Source organism: Scophthalmus maximus, chromosome 6, assembly GCF_022379125.1.
Source record: "Scophthalmus maximus strain ysfricsl-2021 chromosome 6, ASM2237912v1, whole genome shotgun sequence".
NCBI classification, from domain to species: domain Eukaryota; kingdom Metazoa; phylum Chordata; class Actinopteri; order Pleuronectiformes; family Scophthalmidae; genus Scophthalmus; species Scophthalmus maximus.
Window position 1 is genome coordinate 17,510,931 of NC_061520.1, and position 19,419 is coordinate 17,530,349.

Below are 19,419 nucleotides of genomic sequence, written 5' to 3' on the forward strand. Positions count from 1 at the left end.
CATTCCACCTCCTATTTATTTAAGATATAGGAGGATAGTCCGCCAATGAGTCAGGGTTTAAATGTCTGCATGAGGCTGTATGACAAACCTTTTTTTGCAATCCTTGATATGGCATGAGCAGAAATATAGTAACATTTTGTGGATCCAAGTTAAAACAGGGGAGAATAGTGTAGTTGAAAGGATTTGGGAGAATTATAGAAAGGATTTTTAGCATTTTCCAAATATTGCCACCAATTATTGCCCTGTGAAAGGCACATTCATATTGCACAAGTTTTCCATAAACTAAACTCAAATGAATTAATGAAATGATGTGCATGAAAACTAGCCCCTAGGTGTTTTATCTACCCCCCTCATAATTTAAAGGGATCCAGTAATGATAGGATATACTACTCTAGGACCATTAAATTATTCACCTCCACTCCTTTGAAGTGAAGGGTAGCCTGTAAATAACTCATCTTACAACTCATATTTGCCAAGTGCAGGAGTGTCAAATGCTCCTCACTAGGAGAGCAGATTGTATTTAGCACTCTAAACTGACAGAAGAGAAAGAAGGAAATCACAGCCTTTTGTGTTGTGCCCGAAAGAAAACACTACAGCTCCAAAGCTAGCGTGGCTTGATTAGCATGTGAATATGAACGGTTTTAAATTTGCATTATGAGTGCGGCCATACGGGGAGCGTGTCTGTGGCTGCTCAAAGCCTCTGAGTGGCTATAGGCAATGGCGAGTGACAAGAAGGAGCAATATAGAGATACTGGGGCTCCACAGAAAGGAACCCGCCCCTCGACACGAAAAGAAGAATTATTGTACGCCCCGAAATGGCCCTGGGTGGGCTTTCTCTTAAAAGGGTTTGCGCCCAGGCTAAAAGAGAGGTTTTGAGATCCTAAGGCGGTCCATGACGGGGGGCCCTGGTTACTCGAAGGAACCAAAGAGCGAGCAGTAGGGGGTTGTCAGACGGGGCCTACTGCTGGCCTTGGGTGGCACACATAATGGCACCCTCTTTTATTTCAAAGAGCATGATCATAAAAGTCACAGAAAGTTGGTTACCTGCTGATATTTTCCTCATTATTTCAAAGACAACAGTACACTAACAAGGTTGATTTGACATGAATAAAAGATACGAGTCAGATATAAATGGTTAATATCGGGGCTTCGTGACAGATGTGTGGTCGGGTGTTAGGGAGTGATCTGCTAACTGTACATTGTACTGTTCTCTGCTTGGTTCTGGTCACCTACTGTGTTAAGTGGGTGCTCTACTGTATTTTGATGAGCACATATCCATTTGTGGCCACCAACAGAAAAAAGACTGAGCTAAAAAGACACGGAGTCTGAGCTCAGTATGCTAACCGATCATAGTGTTGCCTAATCGCTTTGCCTCCATTTGTTGGCAACATTGACAAATCTCCCACTTGCTCTTGCGTGGTATTAAGAGGCCTGTTATTTCCTTAGCCACACATCCCTCATTCTAAATGGACAGCTTCTCTCAGCACAATGCTAAATTGGTCAATTAAAGCGGCAGTGGGATTGAATTTAGCTCCAGCTCCTGATCTCGCTCAAAAGGAGGGGTCTGGGCTGGAAATGATCGCTTAAAGTGCGCACCTACCAAATGAGTGGCCCTAATTGATCCAAATGAATCCACGTCAGGGTTTGATGGATTCATATGTGGGCTCCATGTCTGAGCTCACGAGTTAAGGCCCTCATGTTTTATTCGGATGAGGGGAAGGGTAGCTGGCATTTTACTCAGGGTTAAAACACACTCAAGAGCTTGTCAGGAGCGTGCTCACTGCAGTTCAGACAGATGCACAAATTCAAACCTGGCAGACGGGGTTGAATACAAATTAGCCTGCATGGTGAGAATCTCGATCGTCTCTTTTATTGTTATGGTTCTAGACTTGCTTACCTTGACTGTATTAAATGTTGAACTCTATTATATTCTCAACAAACCATATGCTCACGCAGACCTTAATTGCCAAATGAGTCACAGAGAGGCCATTCAGGAAGTGAACTAAATCTTCAAGACAAAAGGCTTGAATAAGATTTGTAATAAAATTAATGTTTTATTTTGTAACTCATAATGGCTACATTAGATAATGCTTCGCACAGAAATGAGACGTATATTATTTAAACATCTCTCGAGGGCAGAGAGAGCACCAATAACATGAAGCTGTGTTGATAAACTGTGGGCTTTAACCTGTCATGCTGTCCTCCATGGGTCCCCTTAGGTGTGATGCACACACACACACACACACACACACACCCTCCTCAACTTCCAACCTAATGTTTCCTCCCTCTCCCTTGAGACGCCCATGCGGAGCCCCGCAGGCTACACCCCCCTTCCTTCCTATTTTTTCCTTTCTCCCTCTCCCATGATACCTGGTGTCTCCACCTCTCTCAGGGAATCCACCTGCTTTTGATCTCTTTCTCTCTTTCTCTCTCTTCTCTCGCCCGTCTCAGTCCGTCTATCTGCACCTCGCTCAGCTAAAACTGGTGAATTTGAAATGGTGGAGCGCTCGTAGCCCTGCGGATGAAAGAGAGCTTTAGACAAAGAACTGGGGGGGGGGGCTTTTTAAAAAGACTCGAGCAAATGAAAGGGATGGATAGAGAGCGAGAGAGGTAGAGACCGGGAAAAAGATAGAAAGGCTCAGGACTGAATACATGGAGAGTATGATACATAGGTATAGGAAGAAGAGAAAGAGGGGGATTTATGCAGAGAGTGGGCCAATTGTGAGGCAGATCATTGAACATATAGAAGAAGCAAGAGATGCACAGTTACAAGCGAGTGGGGGGGTGTTGAATAAGAAAAGTGGGGGGGGGGTTAACACAGTGAATAGTTGGGATGGGAAATGAAGGGTGAAAGAAAGAAAAGAGGCTTCCAGACAGGGCAAGAAAAGCCCAGACTCAACACCTGGATAATTAATAGACTGATGGTGAAAAGGAAAACAACAGTGGCTTCAGTGTTTACGTTTATGTTTAGGTCCTTATCGCTACATTTTTCTCCAACCCACTACTTTTTAACATAGTTCATTTCTTTTGTTGTACATAGTGGTGGATAAAGGTCAGTGAGATAATGATTATTGTAATGCACTCAAACTCAAACTCATACATCCTTAAAAAATCCCACTCTGTATACCCTTAGATTGGCTCTAAATACTAAATACTACAGCCATTTTCCTTATTTTACTTTGAGAGATGAAAAAGGTAATGCAGACCTTGAATCTGTTAGTATGCAAATACTGTAAATTCTCACCTCATTCTGTCTTTCTGGTTTTTTTTTTTTAGTTTGCCCTCACCTCTCTAGTCTTCCTGACTCCCTAACCATCTTGTCTCCCTCTGCTTTAGCTGCCTTTCCTGTGTAAATGGCTCCTTCCCCTGCCACTGGTGCAAGTACCGCCACATGTGCACCCAGAACGCCAATGACTGCTCTTTCCAGGAGGGACGTGTCAACATCTCTGAGGTAAGATCAACACTGAAGATCTGCACATAATGCTCTCATTATCACAGCTTGTTTTTTTTTGTTTTGTTTTTCCTAATGCATTTTTTGTTTCACTTGTCACTAATATATGAATTCCTGAATTAAGCTTAAGAACTTTGGTTATTTCATAGTCTCGCTGAATGTAATGTTTTCTACATATCACAAGCAACTCTAACGTAGTTCCTCATGATATGACCATTATTTTTAACGTACAGTGCTGTGGCTGTGATTGCACAGTGAAAAGCTTATTTGTTTTCTCCAACATGCAAAATCAAATTACAGCAACATTGGCACAAACTGCATTCAGCTGCACACACCTTTACCTCCTCTCTCTCTGTGGCTTTGTGTGTCTACTTCCAGTTTGTGTAATAGTGGCTCTTGGCACAGTGACAACAGCTTGTGTACTGTGCAGCAATAATTCTGTCGTGGCCCATAAGGCCATAAGCAGGCCGCGATGAATGACTGACTATGGAAATACTGCCTTGTTCTTACATAGCGAAATGCTGCATTAGCATAAAAGGTAATATCAATCGTGCCGAGTGCCGGCTGCAGGGGGCGACTTGCAAGGCATAACAAGTGTTTCACAACTGCTGGGGTTTATGGAAGGATATTAGTGATGGACACATTGCAATGTTTGACTTTGGTCTTCTTCCTCTGTCCCTCTCTCATACACACCAAACACAACCCTGCATATATTAACATGCACAAAAATGCGTTCAAATACATCTCTTCTCAATGGACTTACAGATGTAAATCCGCTGCACTCCCAAGTGACTGACAGTCATGCTGCGTTTTATCTGACTGACACCTCACACATAAATGCACACACGCTTACAATTTCACCTTATCTCTCAATGTTTGTGTTCTGACTCGCACTTTTTTCCCTATACAGATTAACCCCCTCCCCCTTGTTGGTCAGTCTGAATCACAGGCCTTTATTAATTGGTCAACCTTTATCCAATTACGTTCGTCTTTATCTCTTCTCTCACCCGGAGCTGTGCAGACTCCCAAACCCTTCCGTGATAAACCACAGTCTCCATGCCCGTCCAAAACAACACACGGACCCAGCTTTCACGCCTCACGGAGCTAACGTTAGCGGATTAGTGCGCCCATCTGCAAGACATGGGGAGAGCGCTGGCTAGCACACTCTTGAGCTGAGAGAGGCCAGAGGGGCAACGGATGGATTAACAGGAAGGGCCTGCAGTGCTGAAAGGAAAAATATAGGAAAACAGGATGCAGAGTGCAAGTAAACATATAAACTCCACAGTAATATTGGCAAGCCGCAAGAGATGAAGACGATGAGAGGTGTAGGGTCTACATCTACATCCACGTGCTTATTACTGTAATTACAGTTTGAGAGACACAGGGACCTCAAAACAGTTTCTTAATGGTATAGGTAAACAAATTTTTGTTGCAGTATGTTGAGGTAGAGGATTGGTTCTGAAGAGGATTGGTTCTGAACAGTCTTGTCAAGCTCAAACAGAGACTCCATAATAAAAGAAAGGCGGGAAATGGCGAGACTGGGAGAGTAAGAGAATGAGAGAGGCAGCAGGGTGAAAGAAGGGACAGACAGACAGACCGACCGGCTGATGGTGGCATGTGCACATAGAGCCCTCTCCTGTCACCTCGTCTGCCCAAGAAACCACTAACCACATGCTCCACGGGACAATCTGCACTGACACACACACACTCTCACAGGTGCACCACCGAAATACGTTGTGTCTTTCATGCAAATGTGTAAACATTTTGACAGTGACATGCGCGTGCACACACATACACAGAGTCATTCATCATCCTTCTCCTAGCTGCCATATCCATTAGTTGCGCTCTCAAGGCCCCAACTAGTACAGCTTTTCCTGTAGGCTAGACTTATCCCTCTCCTCTCCAGGGCCCATCTCTCTTTCTCTCCACCTCATTCCTCACCACTTTGATGCTCATTCACCCCATCCTTTTCCCATCCTTCTTTTTCATCACCTTCCTTCCCCTGTGTGGGGATTATGTACGGTTGAAGAAAGGAGACAAAGGACAGAAAACACGCCTTCCACAGGTTTTGCCCTCTTCATCTGCGATTGTAGTGAGAATGGTTTTCTTGATGCCATCAGGGATGTGTTTTTGTATATATGCTCGCACCCTTAATTTATACCTGAGAGGATCCCTTTTTTTGCCATGCTCTACCCTAACCCTGAATAAATACAGCAATGTTTAACATAAAACCAAAGTTGGTTCTCCTGAAAACAGACCACCTTTGCCGCTCTCTCCTGCAGATAAATGCAGACAGGATTGGATTTTCAGACAGTGAGCAAAGGCCAGATATGTTTTCTCAAAGAGTTCAGAGGTGGCTGCTCCTCACAACGTTGTTCTCCCATATCTGTCAGACAGAAACGCTTAAACCTTAAAAAATGGGGAGTTGCCTTTCAATAAAAACCAATAAACATCAGTGTCATCATTTAGAATGCAATAAACATTCTGTAGTTGAGCATCAAGCATTTTGTCCTCTCTATCCTTCATTTATTTCCTCTCTTCCTCCTCAAGTTTTTTGCTATTTTCTGACAGCATTAGGATCTTGTGTTGCCATGGCAACTCAGAGGACCGGTGTTTTGCGGATGAGGATGCTTTTTCTCTTCCTTTATTTCATGTTCTCCTTCTCGAGCAACCAGCACCATCTCATCCATCCGCAATTTGTTCCATTAAATGACGTGTGAAATCATTTTTTGTGATTGTCAGGCAAGAAGAAAATAACAAAAAAATGTATTAAACAAGCCAGTCAAGAAGTATAAGTGTTGTTTGTGAACACGAGACTGTGTCAAGAGAGAAAAGACAGACAAGGAAAGAATGCCTAGACAGAGAGGAATTAAATATAATGAGTGACATTTCCAAATCAAATATGCATGAATCAACAATGGCACAACAAACAAATTCTCAAATTAAGGAGCAACCAGGTGGTTGCTGGTGAGGAGTAAGAGTTACATGATAAAAACAAATAAAAAAGCGGGAGAAAGAAGGAAAGTAGGTCTCTTTGTCGTGTAATTCCTTTAGTCATTTATGAAAATGATTTTCCTTTCCTTTTTTTAAGGAATTTGATTGCCATTTCATTCCTCTGGAGAGGAAGCAATATTCTGAGCCAAATCCTTGATGAGTGCCAGGCAAAGGTTCGAGGTGGTTGGGCTCAGCTACGTTAAGACGAGCTTACATGTTTGTTTTGCTGCAAAGCAAGGCTCAGTCTCACTTGAGCAATCAAGGCGGCGGTTAACTTGATTGAGATTTGTGGTTACAGTGCTGCCTTTTTTTTCTCCCCCTAAACTCTCCGGCTGTCGCTTTTCCACGTTTCCTCTCCTATCCCCCCCTTTGTGAGCCTTATGTTTTGAACAATCATAATATTGTTTGTGTTTGGTTTAGATCCAGATTGAGGAAAAAGGAAGAGTGATGACTCATCTCTGATGAGGACCACATACAACATATTAACATTCCTTGTGTTCCTTCCAAATGTGGTTTGTGTTTGTGTCCAAATGCCGTTTTCTGTCAGGATGTAGTCATTATATAGTCCTCATGCTGTCTGACACTTTATTTAAAATGTAGTACAGTCTTTGTACGTGGCCTCTCTATCACTTTCTTCCTCTACATTAATTTATGCTGTGTCTGTGGGACAAGAAATGTGTGGCCCAACTGATGAATTCTTCCCTCTTTTATAAATGCAACACCTTGTCCTGTCGACAAGGAGCGATGGGCTGAATGATGTCACTCGTCCCTTCACTCCTCCACCTACTATTCTCTTCTGCCTCTGTGTGGTTGTGTGCATGATAACTTGTAAAGCAGTAGTTTGACATTTTGGAAAAATCTTTGACCCTATGACAGATTTCATTTCAAAGTAGAGGTATTGGTGGTTTGACACCGGGAGCCCGGCGGTTGTATGTGTCGACCTTTTTCTCAGCTGCCTCCACCTTTCTTACATTAAAATCTATTGTCAGCCACTGTGCAGAGCCAGGCAGCCCTATACGCTCACTACGCAACTTGCGTAGGCCCCTGCAGATTACACAAGGACCCTGACTCCCCCTCATGTCAAAGTCAGTGTCAATGGTAACAAGTTTCAGAACATGAAGCGGAACCATACCTGATATATATAATAATAATAATAATGAGGCTGAATTGCGGGAACTGCAATCAGGTAAACTTGTTCTCCCCTCTCAAGCTTTGATGTCAGCAATTGACCATTTCACACTAGAACATCCATTCATATACACATGCACCAAATTTACTAAAAAAGCAGTATTTTATTATGATTATTATATAAAATTGACTCTATTTTGTGTTTTCTTCAATTTATTAATTATGTTAATAGTTTATTTTATTTTGAAGGAGGGAGGATTGCAGTGGGAGCGCTGGGTTGTCAGGTGTGATTTTATTAGATATAAGGTCATTTCGGGCCCCAGGGAGGTGAGGACCAGCTAATGGGACACTGGCCATGTCTGTCTCTATACCAGCCCAAAGATTTTGTGGACAATTCGCTGCTCACACAGTTATGAGCTGAACTATTTAGCTTGGAATTTGTTGCTAGGCAACCACTTGAAATGCTACGAAGGTACTGGTCCAGGCCAAGAAATGGAAATTGGCGAGATTGAGCTTTTAAGCAGACAGGCTAGCTGTTTCCCATTGCTTGTCATTCTGTTAAGCTAAGATATCCTGCCGGTGGTTCTAGTTGTGTACTTACTGGACAGATTTGACAGTGGTATCGATCTTCTCATGTAACTCAACAAGGAGAGTGAGAAAGTGTCCTTCCCCAATACTTCAACAGAGAGATAAAGATATGTGTGTATCATAGCATCACCTCAGTCTCTCTCTCTCTCTCTCTCTCTCTCTCACTCTCACACACACACACACACACACACACACACACACACACACACACACACACACACACTTTCCTGTCTGTTGCCAATTACTCAGATGTCATCTTATTGTACACACTGTCCCTAGACACTACATTAAGAAGGGAGGCTCCATGTAGGCTGCACAAAGCATAACAATTCGCATTAATATATTTTCTTAAGAAGCGCTCTCTTACCCAAACATGCTTCCACAGTCACACATGCTTACTCTTTCTTTCTCTATCCACCTTCTCTGCCTTTCACACGTGCATACGCACACACACACACACACACACTCTCTCTCTCTCTATATGGCTGACAGGGTTATTTGTGATGGAGGTGTGAAGGCCCCGGACCGTGACATTCTGGCACACTGTGTTTACCCTGGCTGATACTCAGACACTGAGCAGAACACACACGAACATGCACGCGCGCACACACACACACACCAGAGAAGGACAACCCACAGATTGTAGGCCAAGGCTGCTTCGGGGACCATACTGTGTGCATGGGTATATGTGTGTGTTAGTCTATACTGCTTTAGCGTGTGTTTGTGAAACTGTCACTGGTTCTTATCAGGACAAAGCACAACCAGCAGCACAGGGCTGCAGGGGGCATGTGGGTGAGGGGGAAGGTGGAGTGGGCAAGCGGTTGACTAATATCCATCCCTTTTCTTTTTTCCCTCTCTCCCTCTCTGTGTCTTTATCTGCTCGAAATATCAGTCTTCACCCCTAATCATCATCCTTGTCTTTTTCATCCCTTCCCTACCCACGTGGTGCTTTCAATCAAATAGTGTTTCAGCAGAGTCACTCGCCTTTCCCTGCCCACTGTCACGATTCACAGAGTCCATTTCTTGTCTTACTTCATCATTTTGTCCCCTTGCCTCATTTGTAAGCAACTTCCATTTTTTAAAATCTCCACTGAAACCTTTCGCCTTTTCTTATTTGCCACTCTCTCTATTTATTAGTCAATTTATTTCCTCTCTCCACCTAAGCTCACTATGAAGCTCATAGTGGAATCCACACATGTTTTTGACCTTGCTTAAGCCATTTTTAATAAAATATAAATAATGCTTGGAAGAGGGAACAAATAATTGAGAAATTGGGAGGAGGGTGGGATGTAATACCCCCACGCTTTTCCCCAAAACAATTCAGTCCTTCCAGTCATCCATGTGTTTCACCGGAGACAAACCAAAGACGAACAGAGGTGCTGTAATTGAGACCAGATGTAAATGTAGGGAGACAGGAAGGAAAAAACAGCAAAGAAAGAAAAAAGGGCAGTGAGGCAAGTACAGAAACTCTGGCAGTAACAAGCTGCAGATTAAATTCAGACTGACGAAAGTTATTTTCCTTTTTTTTTTTTGGAGTTAAGGGAGTGAGTGAGAGAAAGAGAGGGAACATGGAGAGGAAGTGGAGGCGACAGGGTGAAGTATCCACATGTCTTCGTTGCCAGATGGATCTTAGTCGGACCGTGACCGGCCAGCATTTAACCCTTGGACTGGTTTGGTAGTGGTGCTTTTCAAACCGCTTCTGACAGCCCTCCAACCTTCCCTCTGCTTTTGTTTTTTATGAACTAGGAAACTTCTCAGACACTTGTCCAAGAGTCAATAATTGCATTTCCACCTTGGGGAAATCAGTGTGAGCTTGTATCAGGTGTTTTGGCAAACCCTCTGGAACATCCCCCCAATTTGTTACTGGGGAACAATGTGGTGAATTGAGGAAGGGGAATCCTTTTTTGAGTACCAGCAGAAGGCAGGGAGGGTGGGTCACCCTGGCTTGGAGACACTGGAGTGAGCGTCATGTTACACCCAAAGAAGTATGCTTAGTAGACAACTACACAAGGACAGAAAGAGTTATAGCTACAGAAGACGGTGGAGTTTGCTTCATCTGATGCATCTACGCAAATGAGAAGGAAACGTCCTTGTTCTAATTGGCTGAAAAGTGTTAATCCTCATATGACATTGAGAAAAAGGTAAAAAGCAGTTTGTTGAGCTCCTCCCTGGCAAGCAAAAGTGTCACCGTGGTGTAACATGGCTGCTCGGTTATTCTCTCCTTGAAGTAATCCTCTGCCACCCGGCAAGGCCCAGTGATGCCGCGAGGATCACCACAGCTATGCCAACACACCGGCTGCAGCGATGAATACACAATCAGCGAACGCTTAATGAAGAGCAAATGTGTGGTGAAGATCCACACAAACTCGCAGGAGCAAACTGACATGATAGATGCACTGTGGTTTGTGGCCCATGCATGAGTGTCTGCGTCTGTGCAAGTGTGTGTTTCTACAGTATGTGTCAGTCACATGTCCCGGTGGTTTAATTATTCAGGCTGTATTAAATCTTCATCTCCACAGTGTCAGCTTGCCTAATGGTGAACACAGATGAATATTGCACTTTCACCAGCAACGCTTAGTGTGTGCGCGTTTGTGTGTGCGTGCGTGTGTGTGTGTGTGTCAGAGAGAGGAAGAGATAAATGCCAAGTCACTGAGAGAAAGAAATTACGGCAGACAGATGAATTGCACTGCAAAGCGAGGAAAAGGACAAACAAACTCAAAAGTGCAGGGAGACCAGATAAGGAGAGGGAGTGTGACTGAGGGACGGCGACCGCCTGCCGTCATGGAGAACCTGTGGCGTGCTGCGTTTTACAGTCTCCCAAGACCAGCCAGCTGTCTCAGTCATGTCTGGCTTTTTGCCATGTTGTGACCGGCACTGATTTTTATCCAATCTCTATTTTACACGATTTCTCTACCGCGGGAGGCCAGGACGGTCAGCGATCCACCAAACGCACGCACTGGCGCCATGGAGATGGACTCCAGTCCCAGTTGAGTGCTGGGGATCAGAGTTTTTATACAATATGAATTTAATGCCTCAAATACCGTAAAATGGGTTTATTTTTCTCTCCATGTAAGGGCTTAACATCATTTCAAAATGCAAAGCACCTCAGAAAGAAAAATAATTTACTACTTGCCTCCTAGTGGCTGTTAGACGGCGTCGTAGCTTCACACTGATCATTTCCCCACATTTGGTGTTGTTGACCTGAGAAGTGGAGGACGACAATAGACAAATGCCCTGACCAGTATGACTTTTTCTAGTTTCACTAATTGATATAACAACATATGACAAAGTATGTTTTGACACGTCATATTCTGCTGGAAATGTATGTGCATTACCTTGTCAGAAGTCGATTATTTATTTGCAGTTAACGACTTAATATTTTCAGTTGCTGTTATGAATTATGACCTCTGTTGCCCTCTGTTCTTTTTCTCTTGGGAGCAACATGACAAGTGGTCTAACTGTTTGTACAATGTTAACTGTCATTAAACACTCCCACTTTAAATTGTGTAAATGTGGATGCCGAGATTTCATCTGCATGCAAAATATGCAATTTTATATCTTGTTTCTGAAACATGGCACTGGCTGCAGAGAAGAGCCACATACAGCAGATAGGAGAATGTTCTGTAATCAGCGTTTTGTTTTGAGAAACTGAAAAGCACTAGGTTTGATCGCATCTGACATATCTGGGTTAGAATGATAACGGGGTGCCAGGCATCCCCCTCCCATCTTCTCTGAAAATCCATAGGATAAAAAAAGCATCTGTGAAAAAAACATTCCCACATTCCTGCTTTTTATTGTTTTAGAACATACTGTACCGTCTGCATCAAGGTAATAAACTCTGTAGGTTTGACAGTTTGCTTATAAATCAAGCATAAGGGATTAGGGGATCAGGCAATCAGCATGTAGTGAAGTGCATGTGAGGAATATAAGAGGAACCCTCTAAAGTCTGCAACCATAACTTTTGGACCCAACTGTTTATTTAGGTAGATTCAGTCAAGATCCGGCTCTGAGACTTTGATCATTCACGCTGAAAAACATTCAGGTCCCACATTCTCCTGCATCTTTCTCTCCTCTCTGTGCTCCTGCATTCCATGGCGCTCACTCGTGTTTCCCGTACACTCCTTATCTCTCTCTTCCTCTCTCTTCCTCCCTGCATCAATACTCTGCTAGGAAACGAAGGGCGTGGGTGGACAATCTCACAGTCCCTTTCAAGGTTCAAAGTCCCTTTTCTTCCTCCGCTCCTCTCGCTCCTGCACTGTTCTATGTGTTGCCACCTTATTACGTTGCTCCTCTCCATCTCTCCATCTCTCTCCTTCTCTCCCCACAGCAAGTGTCTGGTTGGTCACGGACCATCTTTCTGGCTTCTGCCTGCTAATGAGCCTAACTCAGCTTTGCATGCGCACGCACGCACAACCACACACACACACACACACACACACACACACACACACACACTTTGTCTCCCATGCACACACACTTCCATGTATGCACCACACCCATGCAGCTCCATGTAGACACAATAATGATAGTATTTAATGATAGTATTTTTCTTCAATAATAGTTGCACACGTCTGTACTATTAATTTGGCTTCTTTATCTTTTTAAGTACAAACACAAACACACACAAACACACACACACACACACTTAAACAAACGCAGGGCTGCCGGCCAACTGGTAGACAGAAGCTGGGCTTAGACAATCTGATGTATGGCAGGTCGTGAAATGGTATGATCATTGCTTTTTTTTATAGCAGGTCTCCATAACTAGCTAATAGCTTATTTTCTTCTCAAAAAATCCTTGTCATCTAGTCGTTGACCAGTCATATGCATTGTTGAAATTGTCTTTTTTTTAATAAAAAATAACAACTCTAAAAGTATTTGAGACAAACAAATACAGCAATATGCTGCAATGCAACAAGCAATTTATAATCTTAAACTTTAAAACTATGTTTTACTATAGAAATCCATAAATTACCTCAATACACCAAACCTCTGATTTGTGATGCCATTTTGTTTAGTGAGCAATGACGTCATTTGGGTTAGTTATCATTTCACCATACAGTTAAACATTTGTTTTCCTGCCCTGTGTTTTTCTGTAGTTTGTATGTATTTGTGCTTCCTGTCAATAGGGAAGAAGATTAAGTTATTCCTTTTTGATTTCTATGTTCGTATGATTTTTGGTTTGTCTCCTGCCAAGTTCTCAAAGACTACGGTGCAATTCTGCTGAAACAACTAAATCCATTGTCTTTTACGTTATTCTATGATTATTGTTTTATCGCTCGGCATTATTCATTAGTTCCTTGGAAGAGGATGACAGTCAAAGGTTACATGTCCCAGGTTTCCAGTCCCACTGGCGTTTCACACCAGCCAGAACATGTGACACACATGATCATATACGTTACCTTGGATTCAAGGATCCACTCATTGCCACACTTTATATTATCATATGACATTAATGTATGGTGGATTGCAACTAGGAGCCTTTGGTTCAAGGTTGCAGACGACTCGTTGGCTTCAAATCACAAAGCCTGGGGCGGGGGGGGGGGGGTATGTCGACAGGCAGGGGGGAAGCATTCAACACTTTTCATATACCTCTTTGTCAGGCCCCTGTGAGACACACACACACACACACACACACACACACACACACACATACACACACACTTATTTGTACCAGTGTGCCCCCCTCACTCCTCTGTGGACATCCATGCCATCTCATCTCTCCCCCAGGCTCTCCGTATCGCTTTACTTCATTATTTAGCATGTTATTTTTTCTTCTCCCTGATCTATAGTCTCCACATCACAGAGGCAGCTAATTAATTATGGATGGACTTAAGGGGAGGGGGTTTGGGGGGGATTAAAAAAAAAGGACCAGACACCCGCCTCATTACATATGCGCAGTGTTTTTGGAGTTTTATTAATTTATATCTTGTCAGGCTCCGCCAAAGCCTTCAGAACTCTTCTGGCTTTTTAATACATTTATTTATTTATATAGCATCCCACTCTCGCTTTCGTCTTCATCCTCCTACCCCTCCCCCTCCCCTTCCACCACCCCTCATCTATGTCGTTATTTTAATCTCGCACCTTCTCCGACATATCTGCATGAACACACACGCACACTTGCCTGCCGACAGTCTCATTATCTGCTTTTGTTGGATGTTAAAAAGGTGTTTTGCTCACCTGCGAGTAGACATTTTCTCATCTTCATGCAAAACACTTGTTTTATTTTTATTTATTTTTTTACACTAGATGTGGAAAGAGGTGGTGTTGTACACATCACAGCGCATGGAAAAAGAAGGCAGGAATATTTTAGAGCAAGCTTGACCCAGAACGACAGCTGGTCTCCTTTGAGAAAAAGCGGTGTTCAATCAAAACTGGCATGTGGGTGTTGGAAGTAAGATATCAGAAAATGTAGGTCGAGCATTGTACAATTGTAAGAATATTATAGTTAGATGCTGATGGTTATGTCTTATTTTTGTCTATATAAAATAAAGAGGTATTTTTTTAATTAAATAAATGTGTATATAAAATATGTATCAAAGTAAGTATTTCCCCTTATTCTACATGTAGGGGATTTTCAATGAGGTAATATATACAATACATCTTAATAATCAACATAATTAAATGTGCCTTTACTGTTAAGAAACGGGAGATGTAGCCTCAGGTAGCAAGGCCTCTGGCTACATGGCTGTGAACCACAGTTTATAACATTTATACACATAGTCGCAAAAAACAGGTACAAATTCTTAGCTGATGGTGGATGTTTGTTTACCTGACGTGTTATCGGTAGCGTTCTCAGGGGAAAATAGGGAAAAGAAATATTTTTTAATTTGGCAAAGCAGTTTTCATGCTTCAGTATCCACATCTGTTGGTGCTAAAATGCTTATGAAGATATCAGAATGCAAAGGCAGTGATCAAAATCTGAAAATTGAGCCGATGCCTTTATGCAGAGTTGTGATGTGGAGGAACCATCTGTGGCATGTATTCGTTCACGCATCCCTTCAACTTCACGCTCACATGTAACTTGCTGGTTACATTACTGCTCGATAGAGTGAACCTCATAATGAAGAGGGGTCCTGGTCTGGTGCATAACCATTTGTCTGTGTATGCACGGACACACTCTCCCTCCGGGGTTTTTTACTCCAGTGGATGGGCTGTTTCCAGATGATCTAAACAAGACTCTGTCGGCTCTGGTCAAAAGCACTGACTGATGTGCACACAGACACACGCACACACACACAGGCAACTGTAGAGTTCATGAGCTCATTATTCTATTCCATCTTCCTGCCATAACAATGCAGCACTGTTGCGATCCACATAGCTTTATTGGGTAGATAATCTTTGTATGTAAAGCCCTTGCTCAAGTGTTGTCGTGCAGCATTTATATCTGGTGCAAGGCCAGTGGGAGGGTTGCGCAAGCCCGTAACACGTGTGAACAGTGCATCGCGGCACAGCACTTCAGGCTGAGGGTGTCTTAGCAAATCTGAGTAAAATATGTAACACATGACTTGCTAGCATTTTTCACACATCAACAAACAAGTGATTTATTTCATCACCCCCTCTCTTTTTTGTCCTTGTTTTTGAACAAACCCTCTATTTTCTCCATAACTGTCTCCTTAGGAGCAAAAGATGTTAAGTATTGTTTTTCTTCTTTTTCTTTCTGACTCTGCAGGACTGCCCACAGATCCTTCCCTCAACCCAGATCTACATACCCGTCGGCGTGACCAAGCCGATCACCCTAGCAGCCAAGAACCTGCCCCAGCCCCAATCAGGACAGAGGAACTACGAGTGCGTCTTCCACATCCAGGGGGAGACTCACAGTGTCCCCGCCCTGCGCTTCAACAGCACCTCCATCCAGTGCCAGAAAACAGCGGTGAGTAAGAGGAGAATTTTGGCTCATCAGGTCGTGAGAGGGGAACTGTTGATAGTGGAGAACACAGTGGCTGAGGGCGATGTGCTCTTGTGTCATTATGGGGGCTGGAAGGAAAAACAAAGGTGAATTGGGGGATTTTTGGTTGTTATATAATCACAGTTAATGTAAAACATAGTAGCGAATTAGACCAGAACTCTTGTCTATACAACTACTGTGTAGACTAGAGCACAAAATAAACATTGAATTTGTGTTTGTCTGAAAGCATAGTCATTTAGAACTATTAACCAATAAATGCTGCTAGGTAACTGAATCATGATGCCATTTCGGACATTGACTCGGTCACGGTTTAAATAATGGCCTCCTACAACTAATGACCACTTTAGACACTAACATGCTCATTGTCCTGATGGATCACCAATGTGCCATTTGGACACTGCCTTAGTCACAATTTAGATAAATGACCAAATGCTGATCTCTCACATTGAAATGATCGTTACCAAATAGATATCGACGGCAAGAGTTCACATTTGATTTAAGACCCAGACATATAATTAAGGCCACACTACATGGGAAATTTCACTTTTCAATATACGGCCCTAAATCAATATTGATTTTCATGTTTTGTGCGATACATCACTTAAAGTTTTTGAAATAAAGGGTAGCGGTGGTCAGCCATAGTTTTGTTCCATGCCTCTATGATTTTTATAATGTATTTGTGGTTTTGGCTGCAAGGGATGAGGTGTGTGTGCCGGATTAAAGTCTTCTTAAGGGTGTTGGTTTTTTTGCACAAGTTTTCTAATAAGAAGAGGATTTACAGGTAGGCAGAGATGTTTGTGCATGTGGGTCCATGTGTGTGTGTTTGTGTGAGTGTGTGTGAGGCTTCAAACTAGTGTGACAGATAAGAGGTAGCTAGCGTCGCGCTTCACTGAGGCTGAAAATGTGAAGAGGAAGTCTGTCTCTGAACCTAGTTGAGAGCGGATTGATCATGTTTACACCTCGACTTTATACATCTCCCTCTCCCTTCCTCTCTCTGCCTATACAGCTCATCTCTTTCTCTCTCTCCCTCGGTCTGTCATACTTTCTTCCTCCCACCATCCCCTACTTTCCTCACTGCCTCGTCCTCGCCTCTCACACGCTCATTCCGGCGCCGTCTATTTCTATCTCGAGATATAATGCATTGCAACAACGCTGAGAGATGAGATGAGAACCGGGTGCTGTTAATTTAGTTTTAGACGAGGGTGAAGCGGCTGTCACCCTGCATGTCACACATGGAGGAAAATAGTTGACAGATTTAAATAAAGTAAGAAACATCTAGACTGGCTTATAAGCTTTAGCACCTTGCCTGTGCCTCTTGTTGAGGCTTTATGTTACTCCTTGTCATAATGGTCACATGTTAATATCGTCATACAGAGGTTAGCAGACACGTGTACAGTAAAGCACAAATCAGCCAGAGTCTCTGCTCAGGTTCATTGTCGGGTGGGTACTGCCCTGTGACAGTCAGTGCCCTATTTGGTCCTGTCTGTATCGCCGGGCGGTCTCCAGGTGCTGGCACACACCAGCCGGCTGTCTGTGAAGACAGTTCTAATTAGCCAGCGATAGGACCGTCTCTCCACAGAGACGACTACTTATTGACTGTTTATTGTTGCTGCAAGGCCAATGCTTTTAAGCAGCTAAGCCCATCTCAATTCCAAAGTACAATTTCTCAGTTTGATGCCCACAAAGTAGACATGCTAGCAGCAATTAGCCTTGGGCTGTCAGCACTTAGCCCTTGTTAGCAATTAGCTGTGCCAAGTTGAGTTGACGGACAGATTTCGATTGGCGCGCATGCATCAACACGGCGTGAGGCCGTAGTTTGAGTCAGAGGATGGAAGAAAAAAGTTGCCAGCTGCATGAACTTGCCATTAAAGCATAATTCATCCAGGCCTGAGCGTATGAGTGTAATAATGTGTCATAAATTATTAGGATGAATGTCTTATTATAGCTCTGGAGCAGTATTTCATAAGAACGAGCCTCTTAAATATTAGTTTATCCTTTTATAGACCTTCATATCCCTATCTTTCATGTGCACCCCTCCATGTTTGCTCCTTCTTTGACAGTGTTCAGCACCATCTCAATGAATCATGTATGACTCTGCAGTAGAAATAGGCTTCATCTGTTATGCTGTCTCGTTTTGTAGGCACACAGCTTTCGGGATATGGGGTTAATCAGTGTCTGTGCGTTTGAGCAAATGCGCATCCTTCAGTTCGCCTTAGGCTATGGATCCCAGGATAGTTGTGTATGTGTGTGTGAGTGTGTGTGTTTTTTGTACTGAATGTTTGGGTGTGTAATTTACATTATGCTACTTCAGGAAGGCCGTTGTGGGTAGAGGGGGTGCTAATCAATGGGATAAACACAGTGGTGCTAATCCTCAGTTTAGCCTTTGTGTTTTATATACACACGTGTGTCAGTTAGACTGGCTGACTGGCACACGCTCACTTGTAGGAAAGGCAAGGACAAGGGCAGAGACAAGAGAGCTGTGTCGAGAATTCCTATATAGTAATGAAGGAGAGATTAGGGAAAGACAGAGCACAAAATTGGTCGGTACACCTCGGGCTGGCGAAGACCGAGCAATGGATGAACACAGAAGAGGTGAGAAAAAGGTATTGGGAAAAGGACGGGAGAAGAGGAGGTAATATTAGACAACTGGAAACAGCAAAAATGGAAATGAGACCATAAACTTACACTGGAGAAATCCGTAGATGATTTCAGGTGAGATGAATAGAGTAAAGTGAGAGGGATACAAGAGGGCAGCCCAAATGTCTCTCCTGAGGCCAGAGCTCATTTTCCTTTCTTTCATACAATGTCATCACACCATCCAAAAGAAGATGCCTTACCACAGGATATTCAGCATGTCCACAGTCGGATCAGGTTCAAACTCCAGTTTCCCATACTTAACTTCTTTTACAGTGACTGTTATAACTCAATACTCTTATATAGTATCCCCTAACAGGAGGCTGTCAATAACCTACTGTATATGTGACACACATGATATATGATAGTGTAACAGCAGCTCCATGCTAACCTTGTTTGTTATTGAATATCCATATCTGCTTAAGGGAGAAAGATATTGGTGCTATGGTTTTTCTGTATACGATTTCTGTGCATACCAACTGATCCCGGAGGGGAAAGAGCCATTGTATCTGATGACATGAGAAGGAATGCTGGATTAGAGAAAGGTTCCCGTTGCAGTCAGAGACATGGAACAAGTAGGCCACCTCCTGCTCGAGACTCTAGAAAATCCTACTGTTTGGGTAAATGTTTTAAAACTTGCTCCAAGCTCTAAATGTTGCTGTGCAATAGGAATTAGTCATTACATACTTTCAATTTCTCACTTTTGAAGTTGGGT

At 43.1% G+C, this 19,419-nt stretch overlaps 1 protein-coding gene across 4 annotated transcripts in view; it reads left to right on the forward strand.

The window, feature by feature from the left end:
- Positions 1–19,419, forward strand: part of LOC118309694 (plexin-A1-like) — a 171,214-nt gene that overhangs the window by 99,929 nt on the left and 51,866 nt on the right. For all 4 annotated transcript variants that reach the window (XM_035632091.2, XM_035632093.2, XM_035632092.2 and 1 more), the window contains exons 9-10: positions 3,337–3,451; positions 15,834–16,034. In XM_035632091.2, the coding sequence (XP_035487984.1) occupies positions 3,337–3,451; positions 15,834–16,034 (316 nt within the window). The remainder of the gene's footprint in view (positions 1–3,336; positions 3,452–15,833; positions 16,035–19,419) is intronic.